This window comes from Anoplolepis gracilipes, chromosome 5 (assembly GCF_047496725.1).
Source record: "Anoplolepis gracilipes chromosome 5, ASM4749672v1, whole genome shotgun sequence".
Lineage (NCBI taxonomy): Eukaryota > Metazoa > Arthropoda > Insecta > Hymenoptera > Formicidae > Anoplolepis > Anoplolepis gracilipes.
Window position 1 is genome coordinate 7,279,860 of NC_132974.1, and position 16,623 is coordinate 7,296,482.

General features: G+C 27.7%; 4 protein-coding genes across 4 annotated transcripts; 1 reads left to right on the plus strand and 3 right to left on the minus strand.

The window, feature by feature from the left end:
- Positions 1–3: 3 nt before the first annotated feature.
- LOC140665868 (transmembrane channel-like protein 5) lies at positions 4–1,026 on the minus strand. Its single transcript, XM_072892446.1, has 3 exons — positions 425–1,026; positions 207–340; positions 4–131 (listed from the first exon to the last, which is right to left on the minus strand). The coding sequence occupies exons 1-3, from the start codon at positions 1,024–1,026 to the stop codon at positions 4–6; spliced, it is 864 nt and encodes a 287-aa protein (XP_072748547.1).
- A 410-nt stretch (positions 1,027–1,436) lies between these two features.
- LOC140666350 (transmembrane channel-like protein 5) lies at positions 1,437–3,607 on the minus strand. Its single transcript, XM_072893463.1, has 7 exons — positions 3,435–3,607; positions 3,144–3,261; positions 2,920–3,036; positions 2,464–2,789; positions 2,231–2,382; positions 1,924–2,008; positions 1,437–1,591 (listed from the first exon to the last, which is right to left on the minus strand). The coding sequence occupies exons 3-7, from the start codon at positions 3,011–3,013 to the stop codon at positions 1,574–1,576; spliced, it is 675 nt and encodes a 224-aa protein (XP_072749564.1). The 5' UTR covers positions 3,014–3,036; positions 3,144–3,261; positions 3,435–3,607; the 3' UTR covers positions 1,437–1,573.
- Positions 3,608–4,686: 1,079 nt separating this feature from the next.
- LOC140665704 (leptin receptor overlapping transcript-like 1) lies at positions 4,687–6,341 on the minus strand. Its single transcript, XM_072892136.1, has 5 exons — positions 6,261–6,341; positions 6,036–6,110; positions 5,751–5,949; positions 5,323–5,470; positions 4,687–5,099 (listed from the first exon to the last, which is right to left on the minus strand). Exons 1-4 carry the CDS (start codon positions 6,281–6,283, stop codon positions 5,357–5,359), a joined length of 411 nt encoding a protein of 136 aa, XP_072748237.1. The 5' UTR covers positions 6,284–6,341; the 3' UTR covers positions 4,687–5,099; positions 5,323–5,356.
- A 913-nt stretch (positions 6,342–7,254) lies between these two features.
- Ter94 (transitional endoplasmic reticulum ATPase TER94) lies at positions 7,255–14,851 on the plus strand. The gene is made up of 13 exons (XM_072892120.1): positions 7,255–7,413; positions 8,709–9,068; positions 9,323–9,515; positions 9,593–9,827; positions 10,101–10,234; positions 10,309–10,557; positions 10,658–10,822; positions 10,905–11,027; positions 11,101–11,313; positions 11,380–11,688; positions 11,831–11,992; positions 12,524–12,678; positions 13,138–14,851. The coding sequence occupies exons 1-13, from the start codon at positions 7,397–7,399 to the stop codon at positions 13,226–13,228; spliced, it is 2,406 nt and encodes an 801-aa protein (XP_072748221.1). The 5' UTR covers positions 7,255–7,396; the 3' UTR covers positions 13,229–14,851.
- The last annotated feature ends 1,772 nt before the right edge of the window (positions 14,852–16,623 follow it).

The following is a 16,623-nucleotide window of genomic DNA, read 5'->3' on the forward strand; positions in this document are numbered from 1 at the left end:
TTATTATCTCTCCTCGAAACTGGTCGATGGTAAATTGCGTCGGCGAGACAATATAATTTCTTCATTTCCATGATTTTGTTCAGTAGAGTTATCATGTTGGATAAGATTAATCTCGCTATGAACACGAGTACCTAATAAAAATGAAGATACAAAATAACTTGTTATCAATAACTATATAAATATAATAATTCAATAATGTAACTTACGTTCGTTGGCAAATTTAGTGAAACTTTTTATGAGAAATTGCTTATCTTGAGACTGCAGAAGAAGCATGTTAGACAAAATTTGCAACATTTCTTTACTCGCCTCTGTTTTTGCCCGCAAACAATATACTGCAATGCTTTAAGAAAAATAATGAATAAATATCTATATCTCATTTTGTATCATAATGATATATGAATGATGATACTCGTGAAATATTTACCACATGCCGACCAATATTGCAGCGCCAGTCACAGGTCTCGCAAGCTCTGAAATAACACTCCAAAATGCACTATCTCTTTTTAAGGATAACATCCCTTCGACGATAAAGTCCCAAGTGTGAGAATAATTCCTGAATGGCCCACAATCGTCACTTTCCACGTTCGTAATGATATATCCTATTGTGAACGACACGACGATCATGCCAACAAACGCAAGAGCCAAGAACAAAGTTTGTGTTTGCGCTGGTCGCCAAGGCTGTGACGACTGTCGATAGCATTTTTTTAACTCGTATCTCTTTACATAAAACGTAAAGATCAGCTTTATCACAATTATAAGAGACATTAGTGGACTCAAATAGAAGCCCATCCAAAAAAGTGTCTGATTATATATAAGATTCAATGTATTGCGAGCGATATCGAATTCTGGTCTGTTAATTTTCGTCGATAACTTCTTGTATAGCATGGAACGTGTAAATTGTAAACACATTCCGAATATGGAAGCGATGAAATCCAGTACGATAAGTCGATAAATTTCTTCTCCTAAGTCCGTTTGCCAACAATGTGATGTACTGTTAATTATCCAGAAGACAAACAAGGTACCCATTATTGTTGCAGCAATCGTGTAATTTCTGATAATTGTCACATAAAGTTCCGTGCGTTTATTGTTATAGTGTTCCAGTGATGCCTAAAGACATATTAATATTATAATGATTTATACATAGTTGCACATTTCATTATAATTAATTTAATTAAGATTATTTTTATAATAGATACTCACTAAATAGGAAATAATTGCTGGAAATATATGAATAATAATAGTAATGATTGTTGGTACAATCATCACTGAAATGGTTTTGGATGCTCCTATCTCGTAGTGCCGTAAGAGTAGCCAAACAAATGTACCAGCACCACAAATCATAAATATAACAATAGCTGTTACGCTAAGTTGCATTATAATTAGCAAAAACTTGTCAAGCCAATACAAATGCGCATGCTGTCTCGTTTCTGCTAACAATTCCTCCAATTCCTTGTAAATAGATGCTGACTGCAAAGCAGCACTTTTGGGTAAAGATATACTAAAGTCCCACCCACAAAATATTTTGTTACTATATAATTCGTGCATTTTTCCACGTGTTTCGACATAAGACTTTCTATAAGAAGATATAACTCTGTAAAAAAGAATGTATTATTATTATTATCATTATTATCACACAAACAATGAAGAAATATGTATAACTTAATACTTTAGTATCTAAAATTAAATTTTATTACATACTTAACAGAAAGCATAATAAAAGTAACTGTGTAACAAAAAAACAGTGTTAGGAAATAAGCAAATGGAATGCTATATTTGGTCCCAAATGGAGTGTCTACTGTGCCATTGGAATAAAAACCATAATACATTATTGTGTGAGAGAAAAAGCCCTGCAAATCAAAATATTGTGATATGTGCATATTTTTTTTTAACAAAACATGCTACTTATAATATAACTGCACTTACACTGCCTGTTAAAAAGTCTAATATTTTAATATTATCTGATATATGTGTTTGATTCAATGATTGTGGTAGTATTATAAAAAATATGCTGCAAATATAAAATATTCATTAAAAGTTTTTTTTTCATTTAATACAGAGAGCAACATACATGTATAAAGTATTATTTTTTATTAATACCAAACAACAATCAAAATTTATTTTCGTAAAAATCTCGTCTTTTAATTTCAAATAATTTTAAAGAAGTTCAAATTTTTTTGTTATTATACTTTTATAATCTTATTATAATCTTATGAGATAATAAAGTATATACCTTAAAATGCAGGAAATTATATTGAGAAAAAGTAACCATCTCAAGAATTTAAAATATGTTGCTACGCCACTTCCATTGTGACTCTCAATTGTTTTTATCGTTCGATGCCACAATTTCATTGTCAGCAAGATGTTCTGCACTATCACTCGAATCTATGTCCAAACAATTTATTCATTTTTCTTAATTTTTAATTTTGCAACATAAAAATAATGACCAATAATTAGCATTATTACCTTTGTAAATCTTAAACTAATGTTATATTTGAGCCATTTCCAATAACTAATTGATTTTTTCTTTGTCTTTCGATTAACAGTCTCCAATAGCTGTGACTTAACAGATTTCTTTACAGTGAGGCATTGTGGTATTGCTCTTACTGTTTCCATTCTGAATCGTTCTGATGCAGGATCATTTTGCATAAACTTATTACTTGATTGCAGATGATGGGCAATTGCGTTAGCACATTCTTCATTAGACAACTGATTAACACTGTGTCTTCTTACAGTAGTATATGGAATAACAGCATTTATAGCATTTGACATTCTATATTTTTCATTCTTTCCTGGAAGATAGTATTATATTTTATATTTATATATATATATATATATATATATATATATATATATATATATATTTGTATCAACAATTTTGTGAACAATTTCAAAAATCAAACTCTTGAAGGCTATACTTACGTGCAAATTTATTTGGCAACAATTGTTGCATTTGGATATATTGGTCAGAAGATTTTGCAAGTTTTATTTTTTTAGTAATTGAAGACATTTTCATATAAACATATGTTTTTTTGTGTTCTAAAACAAAAAAAGTAATTTTATAAGTACATTAATAATATAAAATAATAATAATAAATAAAATAAATAATATAAAATATAATTTGTAAGGTGTAAAATATATTTACTTTTTGTCAAAATATTTTTATTTTTCTAAATAAAAAGCAGCATTGATCATTCTCCATACAATAGCCATTCCTCATTAGTAATGAAAAGAAATGTTGAAGATTTTTTACACCGCAATCTCTGGAAATGATTCGATATAGATATGCAATTAGATAAAACATATCAAAGTAAAATAAAAAAAACTTAGTTAGATAGTGAAGGATATAATGAACATGGTTATAATTTTCTTCCAAAATATTAATTTTACAAAATTTAATTTCGGTTACTAGTACATATATCTAATAGTTACATACCGTTTGTTCCATATATTTTATCACATAAAGTGAGCTCTGTAGTATAATATAAAGTTCACTAATATTTTATATGCCATTTCGACATCATTCGACATCTTTTTATCCAATGACGCATCAATCAGCATCAATTCAATTCACCATGAGAAGAGAATCTCATCTCTTCTCTCTCTCTCTCTCTCTCTCTCTCCCTCTCTCTTTATCTATCTATGACTTTTTAAAATTTATGATTATAATTTTGTTTTTGAATAGATAATAACTTTTTTTTATTAAATATAATTTATTCTGATAATAATGCTAATGTTAAAAAAATTTTCTAATTACTACATATACGATAATTTTATCGGTTTTCTAACCTAGCTAATTTTTCTTTACACACGAAAATCTTAAAAAAAAATCTCTGAAATAGAATTTTACACTAAAAATATATTTTATGAAAGTCAAATATGCTAATTGGATTTCTCTACGATTTCTGATATTTTGTTTCAAACATATTTAAAGTAATTTATTTAATTAATTTAACATTTGTACAGAGATTCGGATATAAATTTAAATCTCTTCCCGCTGTGATCACATATAAACATACACATATACATACATACAAACATAATCGAATTTTTATTTTACTTATACAAGTATATGATTTGAGAAACTTACCCAACTAATAAATTTTAATTTGTAATGTACAAAAATATTTTCAAAACAGTTTGAAAAGTTCTTTTAGAAATCTTCACTTTGTTATATAGAGTTTAAAAAATATTTGCATATGTGTAAAAGTTATTTAATACTAATTAAATTTAATTATAAATTGTTTTATATGTAATGCTAAAAAAAATTGGATGTCTAATACTGATTGCATATTACAATAGAAATGATAAATTCCGGTTTCAAATTGTATCATTCAAATAATTCAAAAATAAATTCACAATATATTCGATCATATATTTCAAATGGACATATTTGATATAATATAAACAAAATTAGTTTAATTTCTTTACAAATATTTTTTATTATTAGTATATATATATATATATATATATATATTGTGACTTGTAAGGGTTATTTAAATTAAAAAAGTATACATGTGTATATATACATATGTATCTACTAATATATATATGTGTGTGTGTGTGTAAGATATGAGGGACAGGAATGCGTGTGTATAGAAATTAAAATATAATTACAAACAAATATCCAATTTGTGTCAGGAATATTTCTGACTAACTTTTAAAGGTATGATTGAAAAGATAAGATATAAAGTAATAAACTGTAGCTTTATTACCATTATTATTACGAAAGACTTATTATTAGATTAAATAAAAAATATTTTCAACAATATCCTTGCATTGTTGCGTCTCAGGTTATCCTGAATAGTCTCATACGAAAAATCTAAAACACCAAATGCTTTTTTTGCTGCTTTGTAACATGTGGGAAATTTGAGGAATTCTGACGTTTATCAATCGACAAATAGCATAGTGTCATTGACACATTCTATTGTTAGTGCACTATAATACTATTTTTTTTCTTGCAGCATCAATATAGAAGATATCCATAGATTTATATTATGTAAATTGTGTATATAATAAGTTTATAGCAATTTATAATCAATATGTAGCTTTCAGTCAGTGCACCGCATTATTGATTTTTTCCTTTAATCTCATAAAAAACCTGAAAGGATTTGACATATTATGACATGTGTGGATAAGAGCAACATATCCTTGTCCAAGTCTTATATATAATATGAAATAAGCTCTTTATTTTAAGAATAAACAAGTTAGATTTTAAAAAATAATGAATTTATTTCATCAATACTTAATGTCACACCAACTTTAGTAATATCTTGTATATACATATATGAGTTTTTTTAGAATAAAAACTAATTGATACTTACATTTTTGTCATTATAAGTACGATGTAGTAGTATCTCACCACATGTTGTAATCAGTATCATCTTGATCAAAAGTTATGAAAAATCCGACTAGAGTTGAATACACAACAATATTACCTGCTAATGTCAAGTAACAAGCACCCCATTCTATCTGTAAATATAAATATTTTAATGTTTTAACTATTCAAAGAACCAAAAGAACTAATTTCACAATTAATAATATTTAATTTACACAATTATTTTAATATATTTTAAAATTATTGACTGGAGATATATCAGTTCATTTTTTGTTGCCCAAAAGTTATTGATCAGTGATAATTTAGAGAGGCATACACTTTATCATAGTTTTTGCATAAAATGTCAAGTCAATAATAATATTCTGATAAATATTCTGTATAAATATGTATATATGTGTATAAGTAATAACATACTACTGGCTGGTCCACTGGAGATCGTGCCAACACAATTGGAAGAGCAAAGGATGATACCACAAAACCCATCGTTATAAATATTGCCAATTCTAAACATGGATTACTGTTGCTTCCTGAATCATCTGTATAACGACGTGCTATTATGGTTGGAATAGGTGCCAATATATAGAATAATACAACAAAAAATGGCCACCATACTCTAAAAATTATACAAATTGTAATATTCTGTATTAAGAAAACTGTGCATATTTAAGATAAATCAGTTAAATAGGAAAATATACTTACTTGTATATTGGTAATGCACAGCCAAGAATGACAAATGTCATTCCAATAGAACCAGCAAATGCTAGCAGTACTAATCTGTAATAATTATATATTTCCTTGTAGTCATTATATAAAGCAATTCTTTATTGTTAAATATTAAAAGAAATTTTAATTGAATTTATCTTATATAAATTGTAAAAGACATTGGACTTTTATTTGATTATTTGCTTACAAAAAAATACTTACGCTGTTGGAGATAAATGATTCATGAAGAGGAAATACCATGGAATAAGAAAAAAATATATAATTAATTATCACATTAGATAGCACTAATTAAATATGATAATTTAATAGGATATTACATAATTGCATGTTTAGTGACTTTCAGATGTCTGTGCTGATAGATTTATCGTGCAACAATATACGATCCATGTTTTATAAAATGAACAAGTTCACAAGTATAGATGAAATAATATTACGATACCGCGCTAAAAGCTTTCCTGGATTATAACTTTCATTCGATGAAATTAGTATTAATACATTAAAGGAATCATAGTAGGCTTTTCTCCGATTAATATTAAAAGGATGATTCATTGTCCTTAAATTAAATAGCGAAACTTAACAATCAAACAAGGACTTGCGGAAATGTCAAATAGTGACAACAACGGAACAGATGAGGTTATGTTTTGATAAGTGATGTTGCGCTTTCCGCAAAAATTTCTCACGCAATGATGACATTTTTCAAAATTTTGTGCAATAGCAATCGTATATTAAATGATATTAAAAGTGCATCAAATAACCTTTAATTCCGGCCATTGCGAATCGATTTGACAAGTGTGTATATTCCTTGAACTCTTGTTCTACGTAGATGTTCTATGCGTGACGTAAATTGTCTAAAGTCCCGTATACATTTGGCAGCAAAAAGATTGAATTTCGATGAGTTTTGATACATTCTACCATCCACCATGATCGTGCAATATACGTTTTATATCGCATCTATAACCTAGTTTATACCGACGTATAGACGTAAGTACTATTCACCAATCACAGCCATTCCATTTTATTAGAAGAATGGAAGGCACCCAATTAGATTTTAAAACGTAAGCGTAAGACGTAAGACTGTAGGAATTGTTGTTGAATTGGTGTAAACTAAGCCTATATGTGTGGAGCACGGATAGGCTGAAGTTGGTTACGTGGACGGAACGCCATTCACGCATGCGCACGGAAGGTTCTGTCAGTGGGATATTTCACATTCGCATCACGGTCTCGTAGTCTCACATCTCACAGTCTTTCTACACTGGACTTGCCACAGCCACAGATCGAAAGGTGCCGACATCAAGTGTCCATACTTGTATTTCTCTACGTTGATCAAAGGTTGAACGATGAGTGATCCGAAAAGGTAAGAAAAATTGTGGAATTCCGGCGGAACGGCATACTTACGATAATTTTCATTATAGATTTCTCATTAGTGATTGTAAAATCGCAGAGCGCGTGTGTAGATAAAGTGTGAAACACGAGACGACTCTCTCAATTTCACGATGTCATCATGTCGACGCGACGCTTTGTTTTCGTGAATATCTGCATTCGTCACTCCGTACATGATATTACATGTTTAATATTAGAATGAAACATGAATTTACACTGTACTCGCGTTTTTCGATAATTTGAAAATTGTACCGTTTTTACTGATGTGAATCACGCATATCAATTTTTTGCCGATTATGGCTGTATATGAACTAAACATGACAAGAAAGAAATACTAATGATTGCATTAATGACACCATTGTACAATACGGAGATCGTTCATGTATCATAAACTCGAATATGAAAATTATGAATATAGGAGTAAATAATGTTTTTACTATAGTAATTTTATATTTGTTATTTAAACGTATTTATGAAAATATTAAATATTTCACATATTACTCGTCATATATCTTTTGATATAATAATATATTATCTGAAGATTCTAATAAATGAAATAAATATGATACACACACACATACACAAATATATATATATATATATATATATATATACATGTACCTACATACATATATATATATGTGTATGTATATATGTGTGCGTGTATATGTGTGTCATAGAATATAATATATGGAAATCTGTATAAATATATCGTACATTCAATATTATTTTATTATATTAATTAATTTTTTAATATTTTCTGTTAATATATATTTAATTAAGTATTTAATTAATTACTTAAGAAAAAGTTCTTGATAGTTTAATAAAGAGTTTTAAAGATTTTTTTTATCATCATTGTGTGATCAGTTTTGTTTCATTATTATACATCGTGGTTTTCCAGTTTATATTTCTCAACTTCTACTATTGGAGTACTTGTGTATTTTAATAAAAAGTTTTAAAGGTTTTTTTTATAGAATAATCTTTCAACTTATTTTCTTCAAAATTAACAGCTTTGACAAAAAGAGTTCTACTTTTCACTTATATTAGTATATATTGTTAATGTGCAATAAAAAGTTTCAAATATAAATTAATTTTTACTTGTAAGATATAGAATATTATACATATGCATATATATATATATATATATATACACTTGTACAAAAGAATAATATACATACCATAAGACTAATATATATACTATAACAGTATATTAACATGCATTAAAACTTATATTTGAAATATAATCAATCAATGTTTTTCTAATTGCAGTGGTGAAGATTTGGCGACTGCTATCCTTCGTAAGAAGGATAGGCCAAACAGACTATTGGTCGATGAAGCTATTGCAGATGACAATTCTGTGGTAGCGCTTTCTCAGGCAAAAATGGATGAGCTTCAATTGTTTCGTGGAGATACTGTTTTGTTAAAAGGCAAAAGACGTAAAGAAACAGTATGTATTGTACTTTCTGATGATACCTGCCCAGATGAGAAAATTCGTATGAATCGAGTTGTCAGAAATAACTTACGTGTACGTCTGAGTGATGTTGTTTCTGTACAAGCATGTCCAGAAGTCAAATATGGAAAGCGTATTCATGTATTGCCGATGGACGATACTGTCGATGGTCTAACTGGGTAAATTTAACAAAATTTAATTATATGTGTTATGAAACTTGATTATTCAGAATTTCTGAAATGAGATAGCTTGAAATATCTAATTATTAGAAAATAATAATTAGTTTCTTTATAAATCAAATTTTTTATATACTTTTAATTATGTAATATTATTTTTTTTCAAATACAAACATAACATATATATAAAAATACTATGAAAATACAATATATATACAAAAAAATATATATATATAATTACTATGCACTATTCACAGAAATCTATTTGAGGTATATTTAAAGCCATACTTCTTAGAAGCATATCGTCCTATTCATAAAGATGATAATTTCATTGTACGAGGAGGAATGCGTGCTGTGGAATTCAAAGTGGTGGAAACAGATCCAGGACCATTTTGCATTGTGGCACCTGACACAGTGATACATTGTGAAGGTGATCCAATTAAACGAGAGGTCAGAGATATTTGCAATATTTTATAATATTTTATTTTTAATGTAAATGCAGGAAATAAAAAAAACATTTCTTATAGGAGGAGGAAGAAGCATTAAATGCTGTTGGTTACGATGATATCGGTGGCGTTCGTAAACAATTGGCACAAATTAAGGAAATGGTAGAATTACCTCTACGACATCCATCCTTATTTAAAGCTATTGGTGTTAAACCACCACGTGGTATATTGTTGTATGGACCACCAGGAACAGGAAAAACTCTTATTGCTCGTGCTGTAGCAAATGAAACTGGAGCATTTTTCTTTCTTATAAATGGTATATAATCTAATTAATACCAGGATAATATTAGATAAAAATTTTGGTTTATCAAGGTTTTTAATGTTTAATTTTCTCATTTTTTTCTATTATACATTGAAAAGATTCAGACAAGAATCAAAATATATATTTTGTAATTTTTTGATTGATTTTTATTAAATTACATGCACTGACAAACAGATTTGGCTCTTTATAAATTTTTTAGTGATTTTTAGAGCCTTGATCTTTGATTAAATAAAAAGTATAAAACTTAGTTTCTCTTTTTTCATATAGGTCCTGAAATAATGAGCAAGTTGGCTGGTGAGTCTGAAAGTAATTTGCGGAAGGCATTTGAGGAAGCTGAGAAAAATTCTCCGGCAATTATATTCATTGATGAACTGGATGCTATCGCGCCGAAACGTGAAAAGGTTTATTGAGTCAAACTTAATATTTTTTTTCAAATTACGTTAAAATGAAAATTATATTTCTCTTTGATTTATAGACACATGGTGAGGTTGAGAGACGTATAGTGTCACAATTATTGACGCTAATGGATGGCATGAAACAAAGTTCCCATGTGATTGTAATGGCAGCTACTAATCGACCAAACAGCATCGATGGTGCATTACGCCGATTCGGACGTTTCGACAGAGAAATTGACATTGGTATACCAGATGCTACTGGTCGGTTGGAAATTTTGAGAATCCACACGAAGAATATGAAACTCGCCGACGATGTTGATTTGGAAGAGGTATGCATATCATATTTATTTGCATACACTATTTTTAACAGATTAAAGTTATATTTTATATTGTAACATGATATAATAAAATATATATATTTAAATTTAGATTGCGGCGGAAACTCATGGACACGTTGGTGCTGATTTAGCGTCTTTATGTTCTGAAGCGGCTCTCCAACAGATTCGCGAAAAGATGGATCTTATTGATTTGGAGGACGATCATATAGATGCAGAGGTTCTCTCTTCTCTTGCAGTAACTATGGAAAACTTTAAGGTGAACTATTATCTCGGTTTTATACTAAATTAATTCGCACAATTTGCGTAGCTTTCTAAGTGAAAGTGTGTTTCTGTTAAAGTATGCAATGACGAAGAGCAGTCCGAGTGCTTTACGCGAAACGATTGTGGAGGTACCGACAGTCACCTGGGATGATATTGGAGGTTTACAAAACGTTAAAATGGAGTTACAAGAATTGGTGCAGGTAAGAAATGCGAGACATACGAGTTTTAAATAATATGTTTAATATGTATCTAACGTATTTTACGTGTATGCAGTATCCAGTGGAGCATCCTGATAAATTTTTGAAATTCGGTATGCAACCGTCAAGAGGCGTACTATTTTATGGTCCACCTGGTTGTGGTAAGACGCTATTGGCCAAAGCAATTGCCAACGAGTGTCAAGCAAATTTCATTTCTGTCAAGGGTCCTGAATTATTGACTATGTGGTTCGGAGAATCAGAAGCTAACGTCAGAGATGTCTTCGATAAGGTCAGCATTCTCACATTTTTTTTTGTAACTAATCTAAGGTAATTATTTAATGAGGAATTATTTCAGGCAAGATCAGCTGCTCCTTGTGTATTGTTTTTCGACGAACTTGATTCTATTGCAAAGTCTCGTGGAGGTACTGTCGGGGATGCTGGTGGTGCGGCAGATCGTGTAATAAATCAAATACTAACGGAAATGGACGGTATGGGTGCGAAGAAGAATGTATTTATTATAGGAGCGACAAATCGTCCTGATATTATCGATCCAGCAATTTTACGACCTGGTAGATTAGATCAATTGATTTACATACCATTACCAGACGAAAAGTCCCGAGAAGCGATATTCCGTGCTAACCTCCGGAAATCGCCCGTAGCTAAGGTAATAACTACTGAAATATACATAAATTTATATAAAAAAATACAAATTAAACAATGTGATAATATATCTAATATTGTTATATATCGATAATTTTACTTTATGATTTTTAATCAGTACTTAAAAAAAAATATTTTTTTATTAGGATGTAGACTTAAGCTATATAGCCAAAGTCACGCATGGATTCTCTGGTGCTGACCTTACAGAAATCTGCCAACGTGCATGTAAACTTGCCATTAGGCAGTGCATTGAAACTGAAATTCGTAGGGAAAAAGAACGAGCTAGTAATCCATCTGCATCTATGGATGTAAGTATCTTAGAAGCATTTTTAATTTGCGTTACTTCAAAGACTTATTTCTGATGTGTCATTTGTATGAATCATATCTGAATCAGAACTCGACGTATTGCTTCATATTGTTTCATATTGCTTCATGTTATTGATAGAGAGAGTTCTCTTATTCATCTTTTATTTTTATGATAAATTATACAATTATATATATTTCGTGAGATATATATATATATATATATATATATATATATATATATATATACATACATATATATATATTATATATCATGAAAGAAGACTTTTTCCTGTAACCAAAAAACATTATATATATATATATATATATAATGTTTTTTGGTTACAGGAAAAAGTTTTCTTTCATGATATATAATAATAATTATATAGTTCCAGTATTAAAAGATATATGCAGTATTAAAAAATGTAAAGTTATATATAAATATTAAAATAATTGAATTCAGATAAGAATTATCAATATATGTACATTGTACATCATTTCTAAATTCTAAAATTTTTACTGCACACTTATTCTAGATGGATGAAGATGATCCTGTACCAGAAATAACGCGAGCTCATTTTGAGGAAGCAATGAGGTTTGCACGCCGTTCAGTATCTGACAACGATATTCGCAAATATGAGATGTTTGCACAAACGCTTCAACAGTCCCGAGGGTTCGGAACTAATTTCAGGTAATAGTTTTTTTAATTCCGATTTGCATATATATATATATATATATATATATATATGTGATCATAAATTTGACAATTGCATAATTATTAGCAATTATACATAATTACCAATGATGTTAATTTTAATAAATTTTATATATTTAAATATAACATAATTTTAAATATAATTATAATTTTACAAATTTATATAAAATTATGAATAAAGATGATTATTTTGATGAAATGAATCACACTATCTATATTAATTATGTATAATTATCAATAATTATAGTAATCAATTAATTATATTTGCAGTAACATATGCATGTATACAACAATTAATAGAATTAATAAGATTAAAGAATACTTATTCCTTAAAACTATAAATATCAAATATCGTTCAAGATGAATATGTCTTCTCAATAGAGAGGAGTTTATATATATATCATTTTTAATAAAAAGAGGAAAAAATATTTACAGATTTCCACAAAGTGGAGCAGGCGGTGCTCAAGATAACACGCAAGGCGATCAAGCCTTTCAAGATGATGGGGATGACGATCTCTATAGCTAAGTTTTCGTTTCCTTATATGTCATTACAGTGAACATACGACAAAAGGGCCTGTTTGTTACCGCATAAAATTTTGCACAGGGATCGTTTTTAAGTGGAACAATTGAAAAATAAAGAGCGAAATATAACGAATAAAATATCGGAAATTTTGTATAAGATGCTCTTCTCCTACAGATACAAAGCTGTATATATATATATATATATATATATATATATATATATATATATATATATATATGTATATATATATATATATATATCTTATACAAAAACAAAGTTAAACACTTTAAATATCCACAAATTATTACTGGAAGTATAAGAACATGGAGAAGTTTCAGTTTATACCAATAAAAAAACAAAAGGAAAAAATCTAACACATTCATGGACCACCAATTCTTTCTCAGAGTTGTACAAAATTCTTGTCTGCCTGTTATATTTTTTGATCTTTTACTTGGGCCATCATTAGCAGATAAGTTAAATTAAAGCGTACACGCTCTTTTTTATGACTTCAACAACTCCTACGAGACAAACACAAAATATCTTTACTTTTCGTTGTAGGAGCTGGAGAGTCATAGGAAAACATATGCACGTTTTAATTTAATTTATGGTTCAAATAATACTTTGAATCATTAATAAATAAAAATAAACAAATATATTAATAATAAATTATATAAAAATTAATCTTTTTAAATTAAAATAATTTTATATTAAAATACATAAAATTATACTTAAACAATTATATAATTTTTATATAATTTTAGTATTAATATATATATTTATATAATTTAATATTAATATAAATAAATATAAGAAAATCTTATATAAAAATTGTATTGGGAAAAGTATTGACTTGTATTTTAATTTCAGTGTTCGGCTTTCAATTTGTTCGTTATTCATGGATATTCAAAATTTTCAAATTCGTTTTTTTCTCTTTTATATAAGATATATATAAAGCTTTGTGTTTGTAAAAAGACGTGAACCCTAATCCATGTAGCTGAGAATCATTCAGATATAAAATATAGATTGAAACTACTTTGTCGGACAATTATTTTCGCGCCATTTAGCCATCTTCTATTTTAACAAAACATTGTTTTTTAGCAGAACTATATTATCGCATCAAATTATCTTTTTCTCTTAAACAAGGTGGTGGCATCGATGCAGCGGGAATATAATCGCATCATTGATTTTCATTAATCACTGGTAATTATATGAGACAAGAAGATTATAAAGTGGAAATATAACTTTATGTCATACGTGCATATATATATATATATATATATATATATATATATATATATATATATATATATGTAGGTATATATTTAAAAACATATATATTGCATACCTAATCTATTGCATCTTTACCATAGAGTTTTATATATGTTAGTAATTACGTATTTTACTATATTATTCGTTTGTGTGTGTTAGGAGTTTAAATCGGAATAGACCCTTTTGCTGCATTATCACTGTACTTACTCAGAATACATTCTGTTGTTCATATTCACAAATTACAGTAATATAAAAAATTATGCCATGTCGAGATAAAATTGTCATAATTGATAAAAATGTATGTTGACGATTTTACAAGTATTCCTTAATAGTAAATTATCCATATATGACCAAAAAGCCTTTCTGAATCTCATTGTTCAGATCACACAATTATAATTTCGCAGTTTTATAAACGTTGAGATATCTGATAAAAATTAAGCCGAATAAGAGAATATAAATACAACTCGGATAAAAGAAAATATTCATTTCTTTATGATATTAGCAAGTTTGTTAATATTGTTACGTAATTGATCGTACACGATTAACATACTGTTTAACATAAGTTCCAATAGAATTATTTAAAAAAATATAATATCATATATATAAATTAATACGCCATTAGAGAACTGTTCTCTAGATAACGACTGATACTTGATACGGAACTTTACAATCTTATCGTTTTCACAAAAGTAATATTTCAAATTTAGTGCATAAAAAAAATTTTTCTTTTATAAATATTATTAAAACATAATTACAAAAAAATTTACATATTCTAATTTATCTAAAAAGTATTCTATCTAAAAAATACTAAAAATAAAGATTCTAATCTAATAAATAATATAAAAAATAAGAAGGAAATGCTAACTAATAAGAGCCAAGTACATTCTCTCTCATTTATTTTTGAAAATGATAATGGAACAATGAGAGCCAAAAAATAAACACTCAAGATAATTGAAAAAGTCTTTCTTTAAGACATTCGTTTCGGTCCTTTTCTTAGACTTATTGTTAGACTATTTTCACTGAATAACTACAAAAGTAAAAAAAAGTATTGACAATATTGAAATAATTAAAAATAGAATATAATTTTATGCTTATTTTAAAGTATATAAAAAAAGAAATTGAAATCCTGCGTCATGCCCTTCTTAATGTCTTCTCAATATCGATTAACAAATGGTAAATCTCAAATCGGTTCTAGCCGATAGTCTGTAATAATTATTAATTAAATAAAAAAAGCTAAGAATATCAAACAATAATAATTAATTAAATAAAATCAAATTTATAATTAGAAAAGGCTTGTTAAGCAATCATATATGAAGACAAAGAGAGAGTACAATAGGCGGAGACGTTATAATTCGTTAATATTCTGAGATAAAATAATAAACGACAAAAACAAATTTAACATATTAAGGCACATGGTAAACACAAAAGAAAATAAACACACACCGAGAATCTCAAATCTTCGATAAATTCTCTATGATTATTTTATATGTATTATGTAAAACGTTCGGTATCAATTTATGAGTTATAGCTGTTTTTTTTATTGTTTAATAAAAATTATTTTAATTGTTTGATGTTTCTAGCCTTTTTTATTTCATTAACAATTATTACAAACTATCTTAACGGCTGGAACCGATATGAAACTATTTGTTAATCAAAAGACAGTGAGAAGGTGGGAAGGGCATGACGCAGGATTTAAATTTTATTTTTGTATATTATTTAACTTTAAAATTGTGCAGTTATATTCCCGATTTTTAGCAATCTCGTCATTGTCAATATTTTATTTTTGTAGTTATTCACTAAATAAAATTATCTTGCGCCTTTATTTCTTATGCATTGGCTCATTATCTCTTTCAATTTATTTTTATATTAGAATCTTCTTTTCATTGTTTTTTTAGTTTATTTTCTTCTTGTTTCTTATACTATCTAAAGCTTTAAATTTTTTACAGTATATATTTATTTTAAATTCACATTTTTAAATTCCTGCTCCATTTCAATAAATATTGGAATATCGGATTTTGCACACATAATAAGAATGTTAATTTAAATGCCAAGAATATCTTTGGTAAAAAATATTTAAAAAAATTCGTTTATTTTTTTATTTGGAAACTATAATGATTATTTCACCGCTT